Source organism: Rhipicephalus sanguineus, chromosome 7 (assembly GCF_013339695.2).
Source record: "Rhipicephalus sanguineus isolate Rsan-2018 chromosome 7, BIME_Rsan_1.4, whole genome shotgun sequence".
NCBI classification, from domain to species: Eukaryota; Metazoa; Arthropoda; class Arachnida; order Ixodida; family Ixodidae; genus Rhipicephalus; species Rhipicephalus sanguineus.
Window position 1 is genome coordinate 130,941,102 of NC_051182.1, and position 26,539 is coordinate 130,967,640.

Genomic DNA, 26,539 nt, shown 5'->3' on the forward strand with positions numbered 1-26,539 from the left:
AACTCTGCGCACGTTATAAATGTTACGCAAGATCGTTATCGTTTTTAGGCAACGTTTGTGTATTGCGTCGAGCCTCTGGGCGAGCTGAGCAAAGCTTTTCCTTGTTTTCTTCTGAATGCCGGAAGAGCAGCGTAAAGTAACACCTGTCATATGAGAGAGATATCGTTTCAGCGCGCGACTGTATTCGTAAAAGTTCAGGCGTGGCGCTGTCTTCACCGAGACGATATATATATACGTATTACGTTAGACGTCACGTGTGTAACTTGTTCGCCTGAGAAAGTTTTCCGGGGACCCGTTCTACGCACGTGGATGTAATCGAGCACTTCCGTGCCGCCGCCGCACCGCCCCAAACCGGTCAGAAAGCTTTTTCGTTAGCTCAAATTGTCGGGTTCGTTGCACCACGTCGACCCGGTCCACCAAACTGAAGCAGCAAAAGAAAACGCCGGTTTGAGCTCCTAGCTTCCTCCACCTTCTCTTTTCCGCGCACGTCAAATCGTCACTTGTTGATCGCCTTTCTGCGTACTACCACGGACGGACGGAGAGTCGATCTATTTCCTCGTTTCACGAGCGCATCCAAGTTTTGCAGCGATGTCGGCTGGAGGCGACGCATCATCGGTACCTACTTTGAACCGTAAGTTGATCCATGTTTACACACACCGCCAACACATTTCATACTTTTTCTTGCACGCGGGCGTGCAGTCTAAAGCACTGCGCGTGCGTCGAGCGCATGTGCATATGCTGGTCGCTGGTGCATTGCTTGAATTGACAATAGCTATAACTATTTTTACCATGCAAATGACAAGTATGTGCGCATCCGTACATTAATTTGTTGCATATCAACTCAAGCAGTCGTCGCACTTTTAATCAAACTTTCGTGGTGGACATATCGCGCTACGCTACGATTAAAATGACAGCTTCCTACCCGTCACGGTGGTCTGGTGTTTATGGTGCTCGACCAGCGCCTTGGCTCGACACGCTGACCCGAAGGTCGCGGGATCGAATCCCGGCTGCGGCGGCCGCATTTTCGATGGAGGCGAAAATGGCCCGTGTATTTAGATTCAGCGCGGTGCACGTGAAAGGAACCCCCAGGCGGTCGAAATTTTCGGATCCCTTCTCTACGGCGTCTCTCACAATCATATCATGGTATTGGAACGTTGAACCCCAACAATTATATACTGACTGACAGATTCCATGTGTAATGATTGCTGACGCGTTTATACGTGCGAAGTCTTTCCAGGCGTGAAGGAACCTGAGGGCTGTAAGAGAGCTATCCAACGAGCTAGATGTGGCGCGCATGCCTGCTTCAAAGATTACACGAGATAGAAACAGAAAAAGCGCTCCGTCATTCAGTGGGACTGACGTATCGCCCGCCACTTCTTGTGGCCTCGTCGCTGCAGAGATAAGTCGGGCTCGTACGTAAAAGCGCGAGCCTTTGCGACGTGCGCTGGGCTGATACGGAGATATCGGCTGTCGCGCGCCTGCCCTGTTGACGTATGTGAGGCGACTCGCTTGCGTAGTGGTTTCGCCTTGGGCGTCTTGTGAGAAAAAGGCTTTCCCCCTTTCGTAAGACGAGGGAGCCGGCAAACTCCAACTGTGGCCTTGACTTTCGCGCTCAGCACAGCGATGCACACGTACTGCTCACGCGCTTCATCGTTTCAGGTTGGAGTTCCCTCGGAAAAGTGCCTTGATTTCCATGACAAATAAAAGATCTACGCTTACACACTCACACACGCTGTTGATGTACTCCAAATGCTACAGAGTTTCGTCCCATGTTCATACGTGACATCAGTGAATAAATAATATGTGTTATCGCGAACTTGCAGACTTGCATTTATTTGCATGCCTTGTAATTGTCTGAATGAAGAGAGGGAATATTTAAAAGTTCGTTTCTTTGTTGATACAACCTTCATAAAAACCAACAGATAATGAATTGCCAGGGAAGGCATAGGGGATGTTAGTTGTACCGTTTTAGCTATATTGTAGTAATTACGATATAAATGTGAAGAAATAAAAGTGGACGAAAAGACAACTTGCTGCCTGCAGGGACCGAACCTGCAACCTTCGGATAGCGCACCCGATGCTCTACCAATTGAGCTACGGCAGCGGTCGTCCTCTTGTCCGCTTTATTGGACATTTATGTGCATTTCTGTATTTATTGTCTGGCTGGTTTAAGAATTTAAGCTGCTACAATGAAACTTCGGTTGCTTTATTAACAAGACACCAACACAATTGCATGCGTTTTCTTGTCACTCTACTGGACACCACATCAGGCTTTTCCACAAACGTCAAAGTTTTAATTGCTTTTAATTGCAGGAGCATTCAAAAAAATTTTAAAAATCGTGGTACTGTGATTGAGCTTCGCTGTTACACCCGCCTGTACTCTCTTGAACCTTTAAAAAAAGAAAATACTTTCCTGCAGAAGCAGTGGTTGTGTTTCTGTGCTCATCTATGATGCTGTCTTCGTGCATTACTTTTTTAGCGAAAGCAAAGTGTCAATATTAAGTCTATACAGTTTCTGCTACGATTGCAGGTGCATATCAAGCACAAAGATGTCATATCACACACAAAAAGATAAGGCTGTTATCACTCCACAATAAAAAAGCACCCTTATCAGCTCTCTACAGCATCAGCTAAGCTTCCTACTTTCCTTGTATATTACTTGTACTGATTATCACATAACTCAGTAATGTAATACATTGTGCTCATTTCCCTAATCTTAACAGCTTTCAATACATTTGTTTGAAACATCCCGCAGCACTTTGTCTTAACGCGTATGTAAACGTAAGCTCGGGGAGATGAAACGGCCGCTCTTCGCTCCTGAAGTTGTAGCCATCTTATCAGCCTATGGCGCGCTTCGCTGATAAGGGTCAGGCCAGACAGCAGAACCACTTATCAGGGCAAGCGCGAGATCGTCCAGCCGGCGGCCGTCTCGGACGTTCGAAGTCACTCAGTGTTCCACCTTGCTCCTGTGAAGTGGTCTGCGTGACTTTTCCGTTCACGTTTCGCCATTTTTTAAGTGTCCTTTGTTTGATCTATTTAATATTTATGAGAATACCAGGTACGTGCACTCGGACTGTTTCGAGCTTTTTTTTCTCCTGTGTGTGGCCACTGCTAGGGCTGTAGATTTTTTATTATTATTATTCACTGGTAGATTTATTTCGATATCCGTTGATCTGGCTATGTTACTTCATTAACTTCAACTTGACTTTGTCAGATTAGAACTATATGGTCGCCTTACCTTTCAGGATAGCTGCAAGAACTCTAAAGATCCAATTCCACGTAAACGAAAGCTCGCGTCTGTCTTGTTCAGCTGAGTTAGAATTCTTTAGCCAATCCTTCTACAACGTGTCTGAGCCTCATGCAAACACTTTGTCAGCTAGTGTGCGGGTCAAGTTTTTTGCTTGATGTTATAACGCTCATGTCAAAAAAACGATCGACCAATTTTCCGCCTTAGCATGGCCTCAAGTGCATGCTGAATTCTCCACTTGACGGTCGTTACCAGCTGCCGCTTTGGCAAGTCATTGTTTGATTACCAGTTGAGTGTTTTTCGACGCATCCTTATCGTGCGTATTGTGCAACTTGCATTCTCGGGTTGATAACACCGCTTTCGCCAACTTTTGCCTTCAAATTTCTTAAATGCCTGCTGCATTCTTTTGGCATTTTGAGTCTTAATTTTTAACTATAATTAGATTGTGATTTAAGAGCAGGTTCAATCGTGAAAGATGTTTGCTTGCTTGTACCAGACCATAAGCCTCATGATGTAGTGAAGGTCACTTTTGTGGATGAACGTCTTGCCTGTAAATTGCATATTTTCCTTTTCAACACACTACTCCAATTTCATGTTAACCTCCATTTGGATAATGTGCAGAGTGACCACCAGCAGTTTACTTTAAGATGTCGTGTACCACTAAGTGCACAAACAACCTGCAGGTTCAAAAGCTTACGTCTACATGATATGCATTTAGTAAGAAATGATCCCCCGTAGTTTAGTACTCTTACCATTGCCTATTGAATGTGGCTGCAAAGCAGACACTACAATTAGCAATTCTCGCTGTTCCTTAAGCTTTTTATACGGTTGTTTGACTATTGTAGCTGGTCAGTGGTTCTCATAGTTAAGAGTTCGCTGAATGTTCATCTGGTCAGGTGATGTTACAAGGAAATTTAGTTCTGAAAACTATTTAAGAGTTGCAATAGGTTGATCGCTGGCATCGTTGACATTGTGTCAAACGAAAAATTTTGTTCCCCCATTAAAGTGAGTTGTCATTCCTGTTCCTCCTGCCTTTTTGTGAGAAGTTTTGCGTCAGCGTTTCAACATTTTCAACCCCTGTAACCATCGTCGTTCTTTTCTTTTCTCGTCCCTCGCATGTTGTGTAGAAAAAATTACTTCTTGCAAATGTTTTAAACTGCATGTAGTCCCTCACTGTAATGCCCTTTGAATGTGGGTACTGAATGAAAAAAAAAAAGATAACTCTTAATCTAACGTTTTGGAAAGTTCCTTCACTCGCTACTTAAGTAGGCTCAGGAAGGGACCAAAAACCTCGTAAAGAGTGCAAACCAGTTAAAAACCTCGGGTTTATGTAGTGTCCGAGCAACCTGTAAGAGTTCCAAGGCCTATCTTTGTTCACATCTTTAGGTAGTGACCTCAATCGCTTTTTTAGGGGTCATTTCTCGCTTGTTTGATTCATTCGTTCGTTTATTTTACTTTGCAGACTCGGCCATGGAGCCTGGATTCATGCAACAGCCTTTAGAGCAGTGTGATGAAGAGCTTCATCAACTCGTCCTGAAGGAGAAGCAGCGGCAGCTGCGCGGTCTCGAGATGATCGCCTCCGAGAACTTCACCAGTCTCGCGGTCACCCAGTGCCTCGGCACCTGCCTCACCAACAAGTACTCGGAGGGATACCCTGGCCAGAGGTGAGGTGATGCGTCTGTATTCTCTCTAGGTTTGTGCAAATAGTGATTTGTTTGAAATCAAATTGAATATTGGCAGAAGTGAAGTGAATCTAATCTAACGTCAAACACTTCTCTATCTGTTTTCAGGTGTAGAAAAGCTGCTGGTTTTTATAATGACAGTAAACTCTCGTTAATTGTATATGCGACCTTCTTTACTTCATATTCTGCTTATAGTGTCACATATTTATTAAATTTACGAGTACAGTGAACTGGCCTAGTTGGTACTGGTTCATTATGTTACAGTGCGACAAGAACAAAGAAAAAACATACTTATTAGTTCAATTATTTCTCCTGTGCATTGTTCATTTCGGCGTATGTAACATTGTTTATTTAATACCCTCTCTTTAGTTTCACATGTTGTGTAAAGATCTAGTTCATTATCTGTGCTTATAAATTATTGCGTTTGATGCGCTGTTGCATGTAAGTTGCTATATACTGTTCACCATATAGTATTGTAATTTTGTTATAGCCTCTTTACTTCTGGCTGTAGTTGAAGTGTAACTGTGGGGCTAGGATTGATTCTGATCACCTGAGGTTCTTCATTGTGCACCTAAATTTAAGTACACCAGCATTTTTGGACTCTGCCTTCATCTGAACATGATGAGGAATTGAACCTGCACCCTCTTGCTTAGCCGACTAATGCTGAGCCATTATAGCAGGTACAGTGCTCATGGATTGAAACACAACATCAAAACATTTGGTCTTACGACTAGCACGCAGCAACTGCCCGAGATTACCGAGTCATGTTGCTGCGAATTTGGCCGCTAAAGGTAATATTGGCTGATGTAAGTGTTCCAAGTCAAAATTACATTGATGTGACACAGACAACGCTGGAAATGAAAGCACGTGCATTACCTAGCCCCAAATTGTTGCACTTCAATTCGTGAGAACTGTACATAAAAGCAAAGCACGCCTGTGATTGTCGCATCTCGTTTGCTGTCGGTCACACACCATGACGTCCAAACCCTGTCGGCAGGTATTACGGTGGCAACGAGTTCATCGACGAGATTGAAATCCTCTGCCAGAAGCGAGCCCTGCAAACGTACCGCCTGGACCCCGAGCTCTGGGGCGTCAACGTCCAGCCCTACTCGGGGTCCCCGGCCAACTTCGCCGTCTACACGGGCGTCGTCGAGCCGCACGGACGCATCATGGGCCTGGACCTGCCCGATGGTGGCCACCTCACCCACGGCTTCTTCACCGACAAGAAGAAGATCTCGGCGACATCCATCTTCTTCGAGTCGATGCCCTACAAGGTGAACCCACAGACGGGGCTCATCGACTATGACAAGCTGCAGCAGACGGCCGCGCTGTTCAAGCCCAAGCTCATCATTGCTGGTGCGTTGTTTGAATATTGTTATATAGTGCTATGATAATCCAAGTGAGACAAGTTCAGGGGAAGACGGAGGCTTGCTGTGACGGGAAGTTGTTAAATGAGGAATGTCGCTGGAGTCACTGTTTCAATAACAAGACTTGTCATCAGGGGAGCTATTCTCAATGTGTCCATCTAATGAACTGTCCATTTCAGATTGGCGAGCCCCCGGTTTCCAGGTTTTCTTCCGCAATGCCATTTTGACATCGTGGAGCTTCCACAACTCTCGACACAAATTAGAGCGCCGAAATGTACTTCAACGCAATGAACACAGCCTCCAGAGATTCGCTTTTGGCTGCACGAATCTTGGAGGTCATACATGACCTCCGATTCTGTGATTGCATTAGCCCACGGATTAGGCTTAATGCGGCCACCTATCTAACACACCTGTGGAGGTCTGTGTGTATTCCCTGCGCTGTTCTCAAGCATATGGGACATGCTCACATGCAAGGACAGACTTGTCAAGTTTAAGTGTTCTATTACTGTAAATTTCGTCCTCTTTCTTCTTACGCTGGGAGTGTGCTGTGTGGGTTCAGTGAGCGACACGGCCAAGAGCATGATGACGTCATGGCTCGCGGCTTTCTCGAGTAACTAAATGCGCTCCGCCGAAATAGACATGTCTTTTAGATGGACACATCGAGAATACAGCTCCCCAGTGCAGCTCTGAAGACTAGACTCCTTGTTGAAACTTTGGATTCAATGACATTCCGTATTTGATGACTGCTCGTCATTACTATGTTAAGCAAATCGACTCCTGGAGAACTCAGTCTTGGAAATCTTCGAAAACATGAAAGGGCCCTGCAATACTTCTTTTTAATGCAGTCGGAAAACATTGCCAGTCTGTGAACACAAGGCAAATATTTTGCACTGCATACAGCAGAGAATATACAATTTCACATGACTGTCAGAAGTTGCTTACTGTTTCGTTCACATTGTTGCTACCAACTTTGCACTGTTTGTTAGTGCAAGTACATTGGTCTTGCATCCCTTCACTGAAGAAAAAAATTGTCTTTGTCTGTGAAAATTAAGACGGAAATGCTCACACGCAGGCGTGAGCTGTTACCCTCGCCACCTGGACTACAAGCGTTTCCGCGAGATCGCCAACGAGAACAACTCGCTGCTGATGGCCGACATGGCTCACGTCAGTGGCCTGGTGGCCGCGCAGGTGGCGCCCAACCCTTTCGAATACTGCGACATCGTCACGACCACCACACACAAGACGCTGCGGGGACCCCGGGCGGGTCTCATCTTCTACCGCAAAGGTAGAGCATTCAGTTGTCTAATGATTCGTTTATTTATTCACTTATTTCTTTACACCGTACATCAGAAAATGAGGTGTTTAGCAGGGAATGTGCGTACTGCAAGTTTCTAAAAAAAAAAAAAGCAGCTTGTTACGTCACAGCTTGCAAGTGCACCAGTGTTGCCCGGCTCTCTGGCTGCTCACGTGTTTATAAAAATATTCAATTATAAATTAGGTGCTCTACCAATGGCATTAAAATTTCGCTAGCTTGTTTTGCGAATGCCCAAGGATTAAGCCACATAACACAGACTATGATCGTACAGTGAAACCTCGTTAATACGTACCTGCCGGGAACGCGGCATAACTACGCACTAAACGGTAGTACGCATTAAACAACAAGTACAAATTTGCATCTCCTAGCGTACGCCATCGCCCAAATAAATAGAGTGCCACAGCAAATATTGCCTAAAGTACCCACCGCAAAGCCTTTTCTTTCCTGGCATACTCGCACGACCGCCCGATAACGCGTAGTGGCGACGCCGAAGAGCATTTCGAAACTATTGCAGGGTCCCTGATACGTGGTCAACGCAGTGACCGACATAGCGACAAAAGGGACAGTGTGATTTCCGCGGTATATGTGTGTGCGTCTAACCGCGATCTGCCACTAAACGAAAACTGACAGTTCCAGTGAAACGCGGTACGGCCGCGTGGAGCAGAGAGCCGATCGTCTCCCGGCTAGTTGTGTGCAGCGCGTCGCCTACTCGGCTCACGCTGTCACTACCGGGCCGCTTGCTGTGCCGCACGCGCGCATTTATCGTGGGAATGTCGTTCGTACCCACTTCGCTCCAGATCGTGCACAGATGCGGCGAGTACGTAGCTTGTTCGGTTAACGCAGCGATGACGAGCTTCATGCAAGCGATGCGCACTCCGCGATTCTCTAGCGGTCCTGGCAGCGGACGGAGGCGCGTTGTGTGGTCGCCTAATAAAAGCTTGCAGTATGGTTACGACCGCGCTACGCTTTCAGTATCGTACACGTGCGTTTAGTGTGATAGCGTCAATGCAGCGAGGTTTCTCGGCGCCCGCGACCCGCAACGCTAACTACGCAACAGTGATCTGCTTTCGTTTCTACAAAGCGGTGCGCGCCTTATGACGGCTTAGTAGCGTTTGCTGTCGGGCTGAAGTTCTTCGACGTGGTTGAAGTTCTTCGACCCTACCCGAGCATTTGTGCCATTAATTCAACTTCAGCCTTGAAGACGGCCGCGCACAACGAAGCGGCAGCGATCGGCGGCCCAGCGCGTTCAGGTTGTCGCCTAATAAAAGCGTGCAGTAGGCTTAAAAAGTAGCGCTGCGCCGCACGCGTGCCCGAGCAGATAGCTGAAGATACTTATTGTGATAAGGTTGTCGGCGATAAGTCATGTCGGCGCGTTCGTCGGTGGCCGCCACCTCGCCTTCGTTCTTTCCCGATGCTTACCCGCAAAGGCGTCGCCGCAATCGCGCGGAAGTTGGAATCGGGGATCGACTGATCTGCGCACTTCTCAAAAAGGCGGAAGACCTTTGGCGGCACATTCTGGCGTCACGAAGTTGAGCAGCACAGTAAAATTTTATGGCACAAAAAGTTATCGCGGTACGCAGGGTACGCACTAACCGGTAGGCATAGGGCGAACCACTACGGCTTAAGCGGTCAGCGAATGCATTGGGCTCTATGGGACTCGGTCGGGGATTCGTCGCAGCTACGTTTTAACCGTTAGTACGTTTAAAGCGGGTACGTATTAACGAGGTTTGACTGTAAATTGGGTGTCATTGCCCCTTTAACAAACCAGAACTGTTGCTGTGACCTCTGTCACCACGATGTTTACTTTTGCTCGGCGCTCTCGTCTTGTTCTGGTTGTCAGCTTGTGAAGTTGGTCTTTTGCGAGGAGCTCCTCACCTGTTACACATGGCCATGCCATGTGCCCTTGAGTAGGGACCGATTTCGCCTGTGAACTTATTGTAGCGACACCCTCTACGTTTTTTGTTGCAACAACCGCTAGTATCATTGTCTACAATTGTCAGGCTCAAGCCCTACATCTCTGTGCACATGTGACAATAACATATTAAGATGTGCTTTTGTATTCCTGTTAACGAGCACCAGGTGGTCAAAACTGAGCCATTGCTCTTCGGCGGAATTTCTTGCTCTCAGTAGTGGTTTCGGCGCTTGAATCGTAACCTTGTTGATAGTTTTTTTTTTTACTGTTTATCATTTCCTTATTTTTTGTTGCCCCTTGACAGTAGACACCGACTGACAGTAGTCAATTCACTTGTGTCTGCGCTTTAAGTTTTGTCATTGAGCTGCTCTTTCAACTTCCCAGAATCTTGATCACTTTCATTTTTCCACTCGCAGAACCATGACTAGTGTAATGTAACAGCTCATTCACACTAGTGACAGACAGACGTCACATAGTTGATTGACTGGTGACCAAGAAGTGACGAGCAGTGTTCCCACCGGCTAGTACAACCTGCCCATTGCCACATTAAAATGCCTCGCAAAACAAGCAGACATCTTGTTCTGGTGTGCCTGATTAGTTCAGAAGCTTTGCAAAGCAGTCGCGCGACTGAGAAATCGAGTGGCGAGTGTATGGGGCAGAGATGGTTTATTTCAACCCTAGCAACTATTTACGACCAACTCGGTCACGTAACCCCTATGAGTCGCCTCTTTCATAATTATCGTATGCACCAGCTAAGGCTGGTGTCACGTAACTCTTTTCGGGCAGTTCTATTCCAGCCTGGTCGCTCAATGCTTTCAGCCTTCCAATTACATTACTGTACAACGTGAGCTGGGAGCTGCGAGTGCCAGTGTACTAGTATAATAGGAAAAGGATTGTAATAGATTCGTAACTTTATCTTTGCCCCGTTTCTGTGCAACGGCCTTCTTAGAACGAGAGCATATCTGCTTCTCCGCAGGTGTCCAGTCTGTAACGAAGACGGGTGCTAAGATCATGTATGACCTGGAGGAAAAGATCAAGCAGGCTGTCTTCCCGGGCCTCCAGGGTGGACCACACAACAACGTCATCGCAGGTAATGACGTGCGCTTAACATACTTCCCGCAGTATGCAGTTAAAAATTTAGTTTTTTCAGAGAGGCAACATGGACCACCTCAGCATGATGTTTACGAAACTTTTCAAATTGTTTGAGTTTATTTTGCAATATTTTCTTTTTCTACATACCTTATGATTCAGTGGCTTAGCCAGGGGGGGGGGTTCAACCCCACCCCCCCCCCCCCCCCGAAAATTTTCAAATTTCCTTGCGTATACATACACGCGCACATACAAACACACGCACGAACATACATAAAGTATGGTTGAACCCCCCTGAAAAACATTTCTGGCTACGCCCCTGTTATGATTTATTACTTAATTTGTCTGCACATGCCAAGACATGTGCTGTTTTGCTGTTGTTTAACCCCTTAAGTGCTTTATTTTTTTGAAAATTTCCCAACCAAAAGTGCCTATTTTTTTATTGCTGATTTCGAATCTGATTGTACTAAAAAGTAGCTAGTCGATGTTGAAAATATATTTGTACCACATACTTAGTCAAATCAAAACACGGAATAAGGCAAGGGGGCCTGTTGCAGCTCCTGCACCAAAAGCGAGTTCCCTTTCTCAACATTTTCCCGTTTTCTCCTCGCTTCCGAGAGCAAATGAAGCAGTTTTGAAGAAACTGCTGAATATATTCCATAAGGTCATTCCGCGATGACAAGTTGAAAGTCTTGCCTGGAATGACCAAGATTGGAAAGCGAGGAGGCTTCACAGGAGGACTGTCCGCATCAAGCAGGATCCACTGGCGAGCACTCGCGATGTTCACTTCCGAGCTGTTTTCATCATCACCCGAGGAGATGCTCAATTCACCGCCATCGCTGTCTTCACTTCCGGACACAAGATAAACATCTGTATCCGAATCATCGTCACTCGAAGAAGATGACGAAAATGAAAAGCTTCTTCGAAAAGCTTTTTCGTGTTGACGAGCCAGCCATGCATGGGTGGCCGCCACCGCAAGCTATCTGTTCATACAAAAACCGCGCTCTTTCCGCAGAAAAAAAAAATAAATTGTCAAGTAAATGCTGCCATCTGGTGGATTACACGCAATCTAAGCTGTAGAAGAGCGCCTCTTGTCCTGAACGCTAGAGGGGAGTACCTATTCCGCTAGGACGCTCTGCTCGTCCAAAGCACTTTGGGGACAGTTTGGGAAGGACGAGCTCTGCTCGTCCAAAGCAGTTAAGGGGTTAATACTGCCAGAAGTGACCACATTACCATTGTGAGAAGAGCGCTTCTGGAGGGGGGGGGGTATTGTTTGATGCATTGAAATTTAAGGTAAAAAGGGTGACACTTTTGCTGAGTTGATGTTGCACAGGTAACTTCTTGGTTCCTTCATGATTAAGAGTTCATACCAGCGCAAACGACAAGAGGAGACAGAAGTGGGCAAAAAGCACTGAACTTCCAACAAATTATTTCTGTGGAACACCATCACTTTATATACATTTACTCACTGGTACAACAGCCATGTGCAGAACACAATGATATCACGAAAATTCATCACCAGAGGGGGTGCGGACACAGTCATCCTTCAAAGAAAAAAATCTTTTCTGCCTCGATATACACTCTTGATCATGTTGTACCAACACGCCCAATCCTACTGTCTTCTGGTTCCTTCACTCTTGCAGAGTTGCACTAGTTTATGAAAATGCGACATTGCTGGTGAAACTTTTCGATATAAGTATAGTGGGGCGCTATGCTTTTGCATTGGTTTTCCTAGGGGATGTCACAGCTCTTCGTTATAAGCAGTGCAATTGGATAAAGTACCTGGGTTTGATATATGCAGGTTCAACTGTATCATAATGCTTTTTTGCTTTATCTCTTCACTGTGCAGTAACTTTTTGGACACTTAATGCAAGATGTACAACCAGCAGCAAAAGTTTACGGAACATGGGCTCCACTGCAAATGCAAATTTTTGCTCTGTTAGTGGGTGACGCTTCTAACCTACCGAGTAATTGTCGCTAGGACTACTACAGGCTAGAACACTCACTTGGAGACTACGTTCCCAGACAAAGCGGGAATATGTAGCTGGAGTAATACTGAAGGGCGAGCTACATATAGTTGCTTCATATATACATCTTAATAACTTTTCTAGCGCAGACTGACACACGGCCAAAGAGAGGGAACGTCACCAGCATATATATATGTTTTCCTTTGCTAAATAAAGCCGTCACTTGATAGTAGCGCTGGTGTCGTTCCCTCTCTCTTTGTCCATTTGTCAGTCTGCGCTAGAAAAGTTAAGATGAATACGTATATAGCTATCTCGAAAAATTTCGCATCCTGCAATCTCTTACTAATGGGTGTACATAGTTTGTATAAAGTGGCAACATGAGAATTACTGCCTTTTTTATTTGTTTTAGGCATTGCGGCTGCACTCAAGCAGGCCAGCACACCCGAGTTCAAAGCCTACCAGGAGCAAGTTGTCAAGAACGCTAGGACCCTCGCCAAAGAACTGCAGGACCGCGGCTACACCTGCGTCTCAGGTTCGTGATGGCGCTACCATCTTAGCGACATTACCACTGCACTAACACACTCGTGAACTCTCCGGAATTTTCTGTAATGTTTATGAACTTGGGACTTCGCTATACAATATAACAAATGTTTCTTCAGAGTTTTATGGTAAGCCAGTTCTGTCTTGGAAAAATTTTCCCCTCTTTGGTTTCTAGCCATACTTCGGGAAGTCTTCCATTCGTAAAAGGACGTCATGGGGTATTTGCTACGAGCGAGTTTATTCAGGCAGGTCCTTAAAGCAGGCGAAATTGGCAACAGGAAATACGTGGAAAATGTAACCATAATGTGAAAACGATGTGGTGCTCTTTAGTTTGTGCTGTTTAAAATTTTTTGGTGCTGCCTGTGCACTGTGTCTATGCAGAAATAGTTGTTCGTAAAGTGCATGTGTATTCCACCAAAGATGTACACAAGCAGTATATTTTTCCAACATTAAGACACATGGTGTGGCGACATACTCGTCTTTCAACACCGTGGGCTTGAATGAATTCATGTGTTTTATGATTTGTGTATTTAGCTAATAAGTTTTTGCCAAGTACATTTTTTATAGCGTATAGTTGTCTAGAAGTATGGTGTAGGTTATTAGAGAGAGCAGCTGTGGTTGTCATACTGGTGGTGTAATCTTTAACTATTTTTACTTAATGCAAAGCACTATTGGATGGAGACAAACGTGAAACAGGCGAGAACAGGCGTTTGCCGTTGTCTTTTATGTCTCTGTCTGTCGACCACTTTGTGCCTGGTTAACTAGGTTAGAATGCGAGACCAACTAGAATTGCGACAGTCAGTCCTCCTTTAGCTTGTCAACCTAGCAACACAGCTAGCTACAACGTATGAGTAAAGTGAAAAAAAACGAAAGAAAAGTTCAATGTCTTACACCCTAGTGCAACGATCCAAAAACGACAAAACATACACAAATACGCATGAAATCTGCGTACCACAGTCATAAGTGCCCTTTTAGGGCATGACACAGCGTGCAGATTTCAGTTAGAAACGCGCTGCTCCAGTTTTTCCTGCTTGGAAAGCACTTTGACCGTAATCTACCTTCCCATATCAGATCTTGAGGCTTTCCACACACCGTATCTCCTTGTGCAATCTTTGAGGTTAGCGTGTGGGCTGATAATAGGTGTTGCTTTATAACTCCAGTGTTATCTGGAGAGAGTCATTCTGTTGCTTCTGATGTGCTGCCAGCGACGCGATTGTCCCTACCTATCCGAGTCCTTTCCGTGTTTGCTCACGTTGTTAGCTTTGCAATTTGCACGTGGGGGCTAGCAGTGTTTGCCGAATGCATAGATAAGTATATATGTATATAAGGCTGTTGCTGCTTCTACATAGAACACTAGAGGCTTACGCGTCACTCCTTCCATCTCTTTATTAAGGAGCTTTCCATGCTTCAGTTGCATGAACCTACGTAATGTAGCTTTCTATGGGATGACTGTTGATGTCGAGACGTTAAGGCTGTTATTACATATCGTTGCACATTTGCTTTTCTGTGAAACTTTCTTACTATAGCCATAAACCATGTTGAAATAAGAACAAATCAGTGCATTACAGTTACTTTTTTTTTCTTTCTACGTCGAGATGCTTGCCAGAAGAGTATGAGAATGTATGCATTTTTCAAAACGTGGGCCCTCAAACCCTTGGAAGAGGTGCTTCAATTTTAGCTGTTTGTGGTCCGTAATAGTTATATTATTTATTGTATTAGTATAACATTATAGCACTGGCACTTTCGATCACGACTTTACTCAATCTGGATCCACCCGATTGTGATCGACGCTTGAAGGGGTACTGACACCAATTTTCGAAGCTGAGTTTACTTCGTCATACAGATCTCCTGTATACAGAGACTGCTCTGAGCAGGTGTGAAGCTTAGTAAATACTGATATTTTATTTTGATATTAATGTAAATTTTTGCATGGTGCACCTACTGAAATCGACAGTAACGTGACGTCAGGCTACAGTGTCGATTCCGGTGACTTCACGCACCATTATGACTAGTTGTGATGATGGCAGGCACCAAAACATACATAATGGCCACTTGCGCATTACCAAAAACATTCAAAATGGCCGTATGTGTGTCGCCAATGGAGCCACGGAGCAGAGCGGTTGTGGAAATGTCATACCTTGTGTGAGCATATGACGAGAAGCTCGTACCGTGTCACGACATCAGGGTACAGTACAAACCGCAACCAGCTTTTAAAAACATGTTGTAATTAATTTTTAGGGCGCACTTGCAGGTACATTTTTCAGGCTCTTGAGGGCTTGGCGTTTTTTTTTTTACATGCAGAAATGACATCCGAAAATTTTCGTATCAGTACCCCTTTAACAAGATTGAACACTGTGTCCGCCGCAGTGGTGCAGTGGTTACGGTGCTCGGCTACTGACCCGAAGGTCGTGGTTTCGATCCCGGCCACGGCGGTTGCATTTCGATGGAGACGAAATGCTAGAGGCCCATGTACTGTGCAATGTCAGTGCACAAGAACACCAGATGGTCCAAATTTCCGGAGCCCTCCGTTACGGCATTCCTCATAATCATATCATGGTTTATGGACGTAAAACCCCAGATATTATTATTATTATTATTAAGATCAAACGCTGTGTGCCATTTGCATGTCCTTACGTGTGTGCTTTCATGACTGTTTCAGGAGGCACAGACAACCACTTGGTCTGGGTTGACCTACGACCCACGGGCCTTAACGGGTCCCGCGCGGAGCGTGTGCTCGAGCTCATGTCCATCGCTTGCAACAAGAACACGGTGCCCGGTGACAAGAGCGCGTTAAACCCCGGCGGCATCCGGCTGGGCACTCCCGCTCTCACCACACGTGGCCTCAAGGAGCAGGACATCGTTAAGGTGGCTGAGTTCATCCACAGAGGTAGGCACGCGAATCGTCTTAGAAATACTTCTTGAGAGGCTAGGTCGTGAATCATCTTCACCAACTGAAGCATTGTTGTTTCGGCTTTAACCCCTTAACAGTTTCGTTTTTTGAGTTTTTCTCTCTAAAAAGTTTTTTTTTTTTTTAATTTGATATTGAATATCTTGCTTGTATAAAGCATGTTTTGATTGACAAAAAAAAAATTGAAGCATATATCAAGTCAAATTAGCATAATGAAGTTTATTGTTCACTAAACTAGAAGCCTCTTTCACGATTAGCGAAATAATCTCTTCGTTGAGAAACTGGCGAATATAACACATAGAGTCATCAGGCGATGTTATATGGGATGCCTTAGGGGCGCCCAGAAACTGGAACCGAGGAGGCTTGACAGGGATGTCGTTCATGTCAACCTCCCTCCATTGATGCGCATGGTGTCCTCTGAGCAGTCTTCCTCGTCTGATGAGCTGATAATCCCGATATCATCATCACTATCGCTCTCGCTTCCAGAATCAAAGTAAACTTTGGTGTCTGAATAATTACTGCCTGAAGAGCTCGGCAATGACGAAAGGCTTCTTTTCCGCGACGATGCATGGGCAACGCACACGTCGCCTTCTCTGGAAGCCATTTTCTAAACCCAAGTCTCGAAAAAATGTGAAATGACGGTTAAAATAAAAGAAATTGCCAGGCAAGTGCTGCCATCTGTGAAGCGACACACAAACTAGCTTGGAAGCAAGCGAGTCTCGTGCAAAACACTCACTGTGAAATGGTACCTCAAGTGGACAAGCCGCACTCGTCCAAAACGATTTGGGCATAGTTCGGCAAGGAAAAGCTGTGCTTGTCCAAAACAGTTAAAGGGTTAACCTAATGGTAGATAAGGTGAGAAAGATCAATGATGCATGGAAGGCAGGCATGTAGGCCAGAAGGTAAATATGCAATTCGCTGCCCCATGGGCCTGTACCATAACATGGAATACTATTCCGTGTTGGGCCTCCTTGATTGGCCATTTCAAAATATGTCAGGGCCCCCTCACGTGGGCAGCACTGGCGGCGCGAAGCACGATGACTTGGAGCAAACAGAATAGTATTCCATATTCCATGGTACAGTATAGGCCTGCTATACTGATGAAGGGTAGCAGCAAGACGGCTGACTGGGCAAGTCAGTAAACGATGCAAAAACAGTGTTGAACATTCAATTACAAACAGGGCAGGGCTTGTCCCCATTTCAATGGTTTTTGTCCCTGTGTTTTTGTAGTACTGTTTGCATTTTGTAGTTATAACTTATAAACCGTGAAATGGGTTGAGTGTGTCTTCTTGTGCCATCTGTTGACATCATTGGGCTGATGGCAGGGTGATCCTTTTGTTGGTGTTTTTTCAGCGGCGGTTGTCACTGAAAGCTTGCATAACGAAGATTTCAGTTCGGGATAATCGCGACAGTGCCGTGTCACGTCAAATGGGCCAGCGACAATGAAATTCTGTGTTGTGTGTTTGTTTTTTCTCAGGGTTGACTTTCGCCCTGGAGGTCAAGGCCAACTCTGGCCCGACCCTGAAGGAGTTCAAGGCTAAGCTCGAGACAGATCCCGGCTACGTGGAGCGGTTAAATCAGCTCCGCGAGGAGGTGGAAGCCTTCGCACTCACTTTCTTCATGCCCGGCTACCAGAACGTCTGAACGGAGACAAAAACGTTCGTCAAGCGTCGCACACTTGTTCCAACGTTACCCGTCCGTGTTCTTTTTTTCTTTTCGTCGTTGAGCGCACTTCGAAATTATCGTTGTACAGTAGGATTGCAAAACAGAGATGTCACGCCCTGCTGCGCGGTTGAATACATTTCCTTGTACATATTCGGAACGCCCTCATTTGGCGAACAGTAAAAGGTTTATTTTTATGTATATTATTTTTCACATATCACACTAAATTTACGTGTGCACTCGCAAAAGTTGACATCGTATTCATTCACACACAAAAGCCAATACTTGAGCTATCGGGGTCCAATGTACAGCAGCGCAGAAAGCTGCCAGAATGATTTTAAATTAATTCTCACCATCTTTTTAACTGCCATTGTTACTGGCTGTGCGGCAAAACATTCGGGGCAGCATGTTGCAACTCTCATCATTCCAAGCCCACGAAATACGTGTCGTGTGTGAGAGAGTGCGTGTTCAGAAAGTTTATTTTTGCTACGGAACAAAATAAATACTTTTTTTTAATTTCATACGGAGGTGTCCTGGTGAGTGATGATCATTGGTCTTTCACTTTGTGCTTTTGGTGCTAACTTGTTAATATAGTTTAACATACCAAACGCAAGACCTGACTGTATGAAGCCAACAGGTATCAAAGCCAAGAAAACACACGGGACGTTATTTGTCGAGTTTAATTGAATCGCTGTGATAACGGGATAAAAAGAAGCGAAAGTGAACGGTAAAAACTTGTCACCGTTTCATAAGTTACATTCTTACGCCGGTGTTAAGCGCTTCTGCTTTACATTAACATGTTCATTAAATGCATATATAACTAATTGCTACGTGTATAACTTTTGCACGGTTTATCTTTTTAACTTTTGTTACTAAGCAGGGAGTTTGAGAATCAGTCTTTGGATTGTGGGGACGCCAACAATGGGGTGTATAAAAAAAGCCAAGCCAGTTTACAGTAGATGCAAGCAGGGGGTGAGGCTTTGCATATGCAAAGGTTCTTCAGGTTATGCAAAGGCACAAATTCTAAAATAACACTCTAATAATTTAGTCTGACGTAAGGCTAGTGCTTAGTGTGTAGCAGCATTAATCTCGCTGATATCTATCGTCGCTCGAATCACGAGCGCTTCAGAAGTCGTTGTCACTGTCGATGAACTGTGACTGGGAACGCCTGTTGGGAGGCTTTATCCCACCCATGGCTTCAAGGTCGAGCTCGAGGTCGTCGTCTGAAGAGCCGTCCGACCCCTCGTCCTCGCCTTCAAGGTCGAGGTCAGAGTCAGAGTCGAGGATCTGAGTGAAAAGAAGGAACACTTTGCTTGCGCTCAAATACTTCTTACACGTAAAAAGCGACGAAAATGCTGACTTTAGACATTACTATGCTTCCAAAGCTGCATTACTGTAACAAAGACACGCTTAGACTCTTGCAGCACACATTGTACTCGTCAAAAGAAAAATTGCATTGTTACGTGCAGCATTGCCCTTGTTCGTTACATTGTATTGTAGCAGTTTTCAAAGGCATTGCATGTTGTAATTAATGTGCACTCTATCATGTGAACAAACTTTGACTTGATGTTTAATTTTTAATGCTAGACTGAGGCCGACACGTTCAGTTACTTTGTGTCCCTTGGCTGTGATGGTCCCATATGCCTCCGTAACTTGCACGTGTAAAATTACTCCCCACCCGCAGCTGAAATGCAGTTTTTTTTCTGTGTGCACTTTTCTCCACTGCAAGTCTGCGATTCTAGTTCCACACTCGCTGTCACAATGCATGTCGAGACATGCATCGCAACTGTGATCAGAAAGACAAGACGCAACACTCGCAAGCATGTGACCTAACTTAACTTAAAACCTTAACATGCTTGGCATACCTTGTCACCACCTGCCATGGATCCAAACAACAGTCTTCCTGCCGCAGCCCGGCTTTCGGAATCTGTGTGGACAAACAATTTGTGTTCAGCGTGTGTTCTGCCTCCTTGACTCCATTGTGAAGGCTCAGGTTTTGTATATAAGTCAACTGCAATGAAATTTCACTGTGGCTGAATTTGTTGCGAGGGAGTGGTAAAATCTAGGGAAGCAATTTCTGGCAAAGCCGCAGGACTGCTTCTTGCATAGTTCTCGCCCTGGTAGCCCTTAAAACACTTGAGCAGACAGTGCGTGCACTTAGTGGTTGTCGCTATTGTCACGTGCTTGTGACTGTTGCGACACTCTAGTCACGTGACACTATGACGTAGGTGCAAGCACATCGCCTCCGAGGTGTTTCATCGCCGCCTTATATTGGATGTCATTGTGAAAAGCCGCGCGTCACTCCCGGCGAGCGGTAATGACGTAATTTTTCTAGGGGTGTGCGAATATTCGAGTTTCGAATTCGAATCTAATAGTTCCTAATCGAATAATTCGATTCGACTTTCGGATAGCTAGTATGTGAAGTTTCGAATAATTCGACAGGACGAATATCTAAAACACGACTAAGGCCAATGGTGCAACTGGCTTAGGGTATGGTGGCTAAAACTAACGCTTACGTCGCTGTTCGTTAAACTTTCACTGACATCCTGGTTCAAAAGCGAGCGCATGTTGACCTTAAAGGAGATTGTCATTTCCACACGTAGAAAAACACGAGAAAACTGTCAAGTCCTTCACAACTTCGCTCCCGAAACGAAGGCACAGACTTCTTCGTAGTTCGGTCGCATATGCCACAAGTGCCGTAAAACGACCTGACTTTTGCCTGCGAAATCCTCGATGATTGGCTTTGCATGTAAAAATTTGTTCACGCTGGAAAGTCTCCACCGCCGCACTGCACCACTAGTTGAGAAACTCCCACCGGTCCGGTGCACAATTAAGACACTGCTGTGAACGGGCGCTCGAAGACTTTTAGGCCCGGAGCACCCATGGCGATGAAGCACAACGTTACCGTTGTCTGATGAGCCTTATTGCTCGATGATGGGGAAAGAAAACTGGCTACTGTAGCCCCCTCTGTTAGGAGGTAAGGAGTTCCGCTGCTGACTGGAATGGCAGCTCTTGTATCAACATGCCTGCACGCCCATAAAAGCTGAAACAAAAGCCACTCCCGAACAAGTGTGTAATGAAGCTGTCAGCACGCTGTAGCATCTCTGACTTTTCCACATCTCTAAGCTGACTAGTCAAGGTGAACTTGGTGAAAAAGTTGCAACTGTTAGCCAGTTGATGCACATTATTTTTAGTTATATAACCTGTTTGTTTCAGTACAAGTGCTTTTATTGCAAATTTGACGTTACATGTATTATTTATCAGGGGGAATCTCCAATTTCAGCAACCATTTCAAGGTGTCAGTCCAGAAGTGGTGAAATACACTGGCATACTTCCAGTTAGTTTTCTACCACAGTGCACAAAGAAACTTTTGCAAAGCTGTTTAACTGCATAAGCAGTGTATGTTTATTGAAAATTTGGGATGACCGCCTTGAAGCTAGTGCACATGTCATGGTTTACTGCAAGCTTGAGTTGTGCAATTGCAGTATGAGCCTGAAGAGTTTGTTATTAGGAATCAACAGAGTTCTGTAAATTAGTTGATTCAACACTGTAATTCGTCCTGCAAGGAATGTTGGATTGTTCTGCTTTGCACAAGGCATCGGGCATAAGTAATTTAGATTAAAAAGAAACGAGAAAGAATTTAGTATATTATCTTGTTTGCTAACTCAAAAAGCTCTGGTTCATTATGTTCCATCACAAAGATTTTTTTTGTCCTCATGATTAATTCAGCCTAGCACCACACATGCTGCATGTAGCACTGCTGCTAAAGGTTACCTTAGAAAAATAATGTGGGTGAAAAGGTTATTTGCATGGGTAGAAATTGCTGTGTACCATAAATTATATCAGCCTTGCTGCCCTACTGACTGAATCGTAGGGCAATTCCTTACCTGCGGCACCCAGTCCCAGAGCCTCGCCAAACTCTTGCTTTTCGGCCAAATCTTGGTCACTCGGGCGTGCCGCAGTTTTCATCCTCTGTTCACGTACCTGAAACGTTGGTAAACTGTTTGCAGTGTTTGACAGCACCTTCGTGTGATTTCTCCCACACACGAAGTGTGATGCCAGTTTCATTAACGTTTTACAACTGATTCTGATTGGGCACTCGACAAAGAAGCGAATGTCAATCATACCTCATGGCCCAGCACTAATCTCTTGCATTTAAATATGATGTCGCAAGAAAGCGATTAACGCATAAACGTGCCAGAGTTCGTTATCATAGCACATAACAGATAGAATGGGAGAGATTATAGACTCGCGACTATCTTAACTGTCTAGACTAATTGACTGTGTACGCTTGGGACAGTTGCTTCTTGATTCTCTTGTACTCATTGACAGCATTCAAGTCGGGCATTGCACAAACGTTAACACATTGTGCAGATGTGTGTCACCGGCACAGTATCAGTACAGGACCAATGTTGCGTAGTAATTATGGGTTTGTCATCCCCATCATTTGTACTAGCATGGGTAGGGAACCAGTTAATCTTAATGAGGAATGGTGAAAATGATTTATTTAGCATACTATATGCAAGTGAGATGAAATCACTACACCCAAGACTTCAGCCAGAGTGCTCCTAGAGAATTTCTAAGCCTGCACTTCGCCACACGTCCTTGGCAAAAAAAATTTTTAATCTGCTGAATCACTGTGACACAAAAGCAGCATGGCTTCATCACTCTATGTTATGCCGTGTTAATGCCCAGAGCCATTGATGAAAAACTAATTTGACATATTCATGGTAGAAGTTGGTGAGAGGTTCTGCATAATAGGTTCTTGCTCGATCACTCTTTTACTCCTTTTTTACAGCACAAAAATGTCAAGCCACATTTTTTAAAGCATCCTGCGGGTTATTTAATTTTTACATAATAAACATGGATTGCTAAACACCGTTGCTCATTTCTTTTCAGTGCTATAGTGCCAATAACAATTTACCCTCGTTAAAATAATGTGCTTTCATTGTTAGCGTATTTTTCACGTAACACCATGTCTGCGTAAAAAGGAGAGATGTAGGTTTTAGAAGTGGGAATCATGACAATCTGTCTATAATGGTAATAGAAGAACATGACACAGGAACGTAATGCAGACAGGGCAAGCGTCTTTTTGCACTTCGTTGCCTTTATGCATTCTAGCAAACTCGGCCACACTTCAGTTCTTGAAAGCGTAACAATCTATCCATCAAGAAAATGATTCGTTCTTGCGACGCATTCATCAACGTAATGACCAAATGACATGTTCCTGTGGGGAACACGTCTTCGAAATGACGACTCGGTCCTGTCAAGAGGATCGGTACAATGTCTACAGTGTTGGCACCGTTTTTTAGGGGAGGAATTTGAGGGGAACTCACGGCAAACTCGATCTTCTGCGCTTTCTCGAGCTCCTCGAGCTGTTCCTCCAGGTAGGCCAGGCATCGTATCTTGACCACGTATGTCGCATACACCTGAGACAGTTCCTCCTCGATCCTCTCGTACTCGTCCATGAATGCGGGCCTTTTCAAAATACGCGGGGGCAGAAAAAAAAGAAGAAAAAGACCGAGCTTGTAGCGTTCGCTCTATCAGGAAATTCTTTATGCTCACGGACTGTTTTGCTTCTGGAGTGACTCGTAGCTACCGACGGTTTAGGCCACATCATGAGAAGCATAGTTAAAAGACCCTGCTTTGCCTCCTCCAATGCGTCACCGAGTAAAAGAACAATTTTTTTTTCGCATTAACTCCAAAAAGCCTGAACACCATTACCCACTAAATAGCATAAAAACTTTCTCATCTTTATTTTTGGCCATGAAGAGTAGATAAAGAACAGTGCTGCATACTTCTGTGATAAGTACTAAATAAAAAAACTCGCAGGGTCCCTTATGTATTCACCTAATACAACTTGAAGGTGAAAGATATCTTTTTTCTTTTTCTTCTCAGTTGGTGTAGGGATCCGCCCCTGCTCCCCTTCGAGAGATTTTCTTCACTTCACCTGGTTTTGCACTGCCTCCACGATCTACCCACCTTTGACCAAGCACGTCACCTGATGACGTCACAAATATTGGCAATATTTGATGACCTGATGATGTCGTATTGTGACATCATCACATGATGATTTTTGCATCACTCATGTTGACGACGACGACACTGGACACTGACACCACCGACAGTCAATTTTCACGTTTGATGAGGCATCTAAGGATTTAACCTTAATATATTTCATTTATTTGAGCATATTTCAAAGGGCCCCATGGGGAATCTGGTAAGGAGGGCCTAGTAAAAAATTGTGAAACAAGGCCATATGTGTGTATATGCTTGTATTGAAAATTATGTAGTAATCACAGGAGCGTGACAGAAGGTGAGGCACTTGGGCGGTAGCACATGGAAGCTGTAGGTTAGTTTGCCTCGACTAACCTGACTGCTCGGAGGGTTGCGAGCCTCTTCTGGTTTCGCTCTAGTTCGGCTTTCTTCTTTTCGATTTTGGCCTCGAGATTGGCTTCATCGGATGCCACAGACTCGATGCGACGTTGCAGCTCACTTGTTTGCTCCTTAGTACATGGCCAAAACAAACAAAAAAGTGAGGTGATAAGAGAGTGTCTGATCACTTAGCATCTAATATGAGCAGTTTGTGACATTCTTATGCGACTCCTTACTGCCGTGTTCCTGCAGCAATGACATCAGACATTCCTCCCGCTGTGCTGCTAGAACATTTACCGTACTTGCCATGTGCAAAATGTGTCGATGCGGCACTGGTGTTTTCTTTCAAGAATTCCTCGACGTGTGTAACCACTCGTTGTACCAGGTTCAACAATGTGGCAGCTTTGTATTGCTTCAAAAATGCACTGACGACACGAAAATGGTGTGTAGGAACATTGCAATTGTTAACTGCTTAAAGGATCTCGACAACCAACCTCCATTCTTCATGAGTGATTTGTCACACTTTGGGAATTCTGACACCCTCACCTTGCTATGAGTGATGGCGAGCCTTTAGTGATCTTGACAACCTCAGTTTTGCACGAGTAGTTGTCACTATTAAGAAATTTACACTCAGTTTGTATTGTCATCTGTAAGGAATCTTGACAGCCTCAGCTTGTCATGGATGGTTGTCACACCAAAGTGATCCTGACAGCCTCAGCTCATCACGGCTGATCGTCATTGTTGAAGGACCTTTACAACCTTTCCTCGTCACAAGTGATTGTCACATTTAAGGGATCTTGACAACCTTAGTTTTCATATGAGTGTGCATCACCTGACGCGCCTACATGTGACTGAGTACTGCTGCCAATATGGACGATTTCACGCCTTGTATTGGCAGTGAGAAATTTCTGGCTTTCTCTATCTGGCATTAGCTTTTTAATGGACCGGCATTTTATATTTTTATTTTGTATAGAACTGATGGCGCCATATACTACTTACAGTTTACCTCTCGTGCAAACCAATTCTGCATGCCACACTTGTCACATATCATAAGCCATGTTGGTCATGCCTACAGCAATCTCGGAATGCGAGACACTGCTGGTGAATGACGTGGCAAGACTCACAACTACAGCCTTGATGGCATCTTGGAGGCACTTCTCAATGTCTGTTATTTCCAGCTGTTTAGACAGAGTGGCAGTCCGGATTTCCTGAAAGAAACGATAAACAAAAAACAAATGCTGATGTTTGAGCATGCCCCCCATAAGAAAAACAGCACTATATTTGGAAAACACCTATCCAGCCACTCAATAAGTGTGCCTGACTTAATACATTGTGAAAGACAATGAAAGACGTTAACCAGCTACGTGACGACGTATTAACACTGCGAGCGAGCTATGTGCCATCTATTTTCTAACTTGTTCTACTAAAACACTTTAAGCATATTATACAAGCTTGCAGCACAAAGCCAATTGCAAGCATTCCGCCTACATGCATGTTGTGTTCTAAATATTACGTTCATCAGTGTTTTTGTTTACGACGCACCACCTTGGCAAGTGCAGTTGTATGCACAGCACTTGATGTCATTATGCTCAGTTGTCAAGCTAAATAAAGTTTATTCAGTTTCCTTGCATGCAACGGAACATTGTTAGTGATGTGTATTACATTCAGAGATCGGTTACGAAAGCTGACAGGGGGACCTCCTATAACTAAATCGTGTGTATATAAGTGTCAAGTGCAGCGTGAAAAAAAAAAAAAAGAATGCATTCATGAAAATGTTACAGAAAAGCTAGGAAGAATGCAAGATTAGACAATGAAAGCAGGAAAACTGGCATGGTATATAAATATATGATTATACAATAGTTAGTGTAAGCTGAAAAAATGCTGGTGAAAATTTTCGTGACGCAAGTGTCACGAGTTTATTGAAACAAAATGAATACAACGTAACTGAAAACACAAGTAATGTGCAATTGCAGGTTTTGTGGGTATAAAGCAGATTTTCCAGTGTGCGTCATAATTCTTGACATTGCGGCACTAAAAAAACATGTTACACACCTTGAGTTCCGCTTCCTTAGCCAGTCGGTCATAGAGCACAGCACCTTGCTGAGTTATTTCAGAGGCCAGCTGACGCGTCATCTTCAGGTCGGAAAACTGCAAATCGATGCGTTGACGACGCAAGTGAATGCTCAGTAAGTTGATCCAGATTTACTCGCAAAAAGAAAAAATGGTGTCACAGAAGTCGTAACAATCACTGAAAGTGAGCAAGTAGCCTGTGCGTACCTTGGATGTGGCGTCGTAGTTTTGGTAAGGCATGGAAACCGTCCGATCAGCGCCGCTCGAATCTTCGTCTCCCGCCTTGGCTCGCATGGCATCATACAGCAGCGCGGTTATCTTGAGAAGCTCCTTCACGGCATATCCATCTGCCATGTACAACTTGCGGGTGTTCAGTTTCAGGTGTGCTTTAGTGGCCTGCGTGTA

At 44.6% G+C, this 26,539-nt stretch overlaps 2 protein-coding genes across 10 annotated transcripts in view; one reads left to right on the forward strand and one right to left on the reverse strand.

The window, feature by feature from the left end:
• The first annotated feature begins 421 nt into the window (after nucleotides 1-421).
• Nucleotides 422-17,737, forward strand: LOC119399944 (serine hydroxymethyltransferase). 2 transcript variants are annotated; one of them, XM_037666849.2, is made up of 8 exons: nucleotides 422-631; nucleotides 4,710-4,911; nucleotides 5,927-6,285; nucleotides 7,369-7,581; nucleotides 10,500-10,613; nucleotides 12,989-13,111; nucleotides 15,779-16,006; nucleotides 17,505-17,737. In XM_037666849.2, exons 1-8 carry the CDS (start codon nucleotides 589-591, stop codon nucleotides 17,669-17,671), a joined length of 1,449 nt encoding a protein of 482 aa, XP_037522777.1. In that variant the 5' UTR covers nucleotides 422-588; the 3' UTR covers nucleotides 17,672-17,737. The 2 variants fall into 2 exon arrangements, with proteins under 2 accessions (XP_037522777.1, XP_037522775.1); XM_037666847.2 differs by lacking the exon at nucleotides 422-631 and adding an exon at nucleotides 2,875-3,058.
• A 1,018-nt stretch (nucleotides 17,738-18,755) lies between these two features.
• The window catches only part of LOC119399946 (clusterin-associated protein 1), a 58,161-nt gene continuing 50,377 nt past the window's right edge, over nucleotides 18,756-26,539 (reverse strand). For 2 of the 8 annotated variants that reach the window (XM_049417906.1, XM_037666853.2), the window contains exons 4-11: nucleotides 26,342-26,530; nucleotides 26,117-26,212; nucleotides 25,189-25,272; nucleotides 24,062-24,195; nucleotides 23,026-23,167; nucleotides 21,577-21,673; nucleotides 19,555-19,616; nucleotides 18,756-18,976 (exon numbers count right to left, since the gene is read on the reverse strand). In XM_049417906.1, coding sequence (XP_049273863.1) covers nucleotides 18,815-18,976; nucleotides 19,555-19,616; nucleotides 21,577-21,673; nucleotides 23,026-23,167; nucleotides 24,062-24,195; nucleotides 25,189-25,272; nucleotides 26,117-26,212; nucleotides 26,342-26,530 — 966 coding nt within the window. In that variant the 3' untranslated portion in view covers nucleotides 18,756-18,814. The remainder of the gene's footprint in view (nucleotides 18,977-19,554; nucleotides 19,617-21,576; nucleotides 21,674-23,025; nucleotides 23,168-24,061; nucleotides 24,196-25,188; nucleotides 25,273-26,116; nucleotides 26,213-26,341; nucleotides 26,531-26,539) is intronic. The other 6 variants (XM_049417909.1, XM_049417905.1, XM_049417908.1 and 3 more) reach the window with 5 other exon arrangements.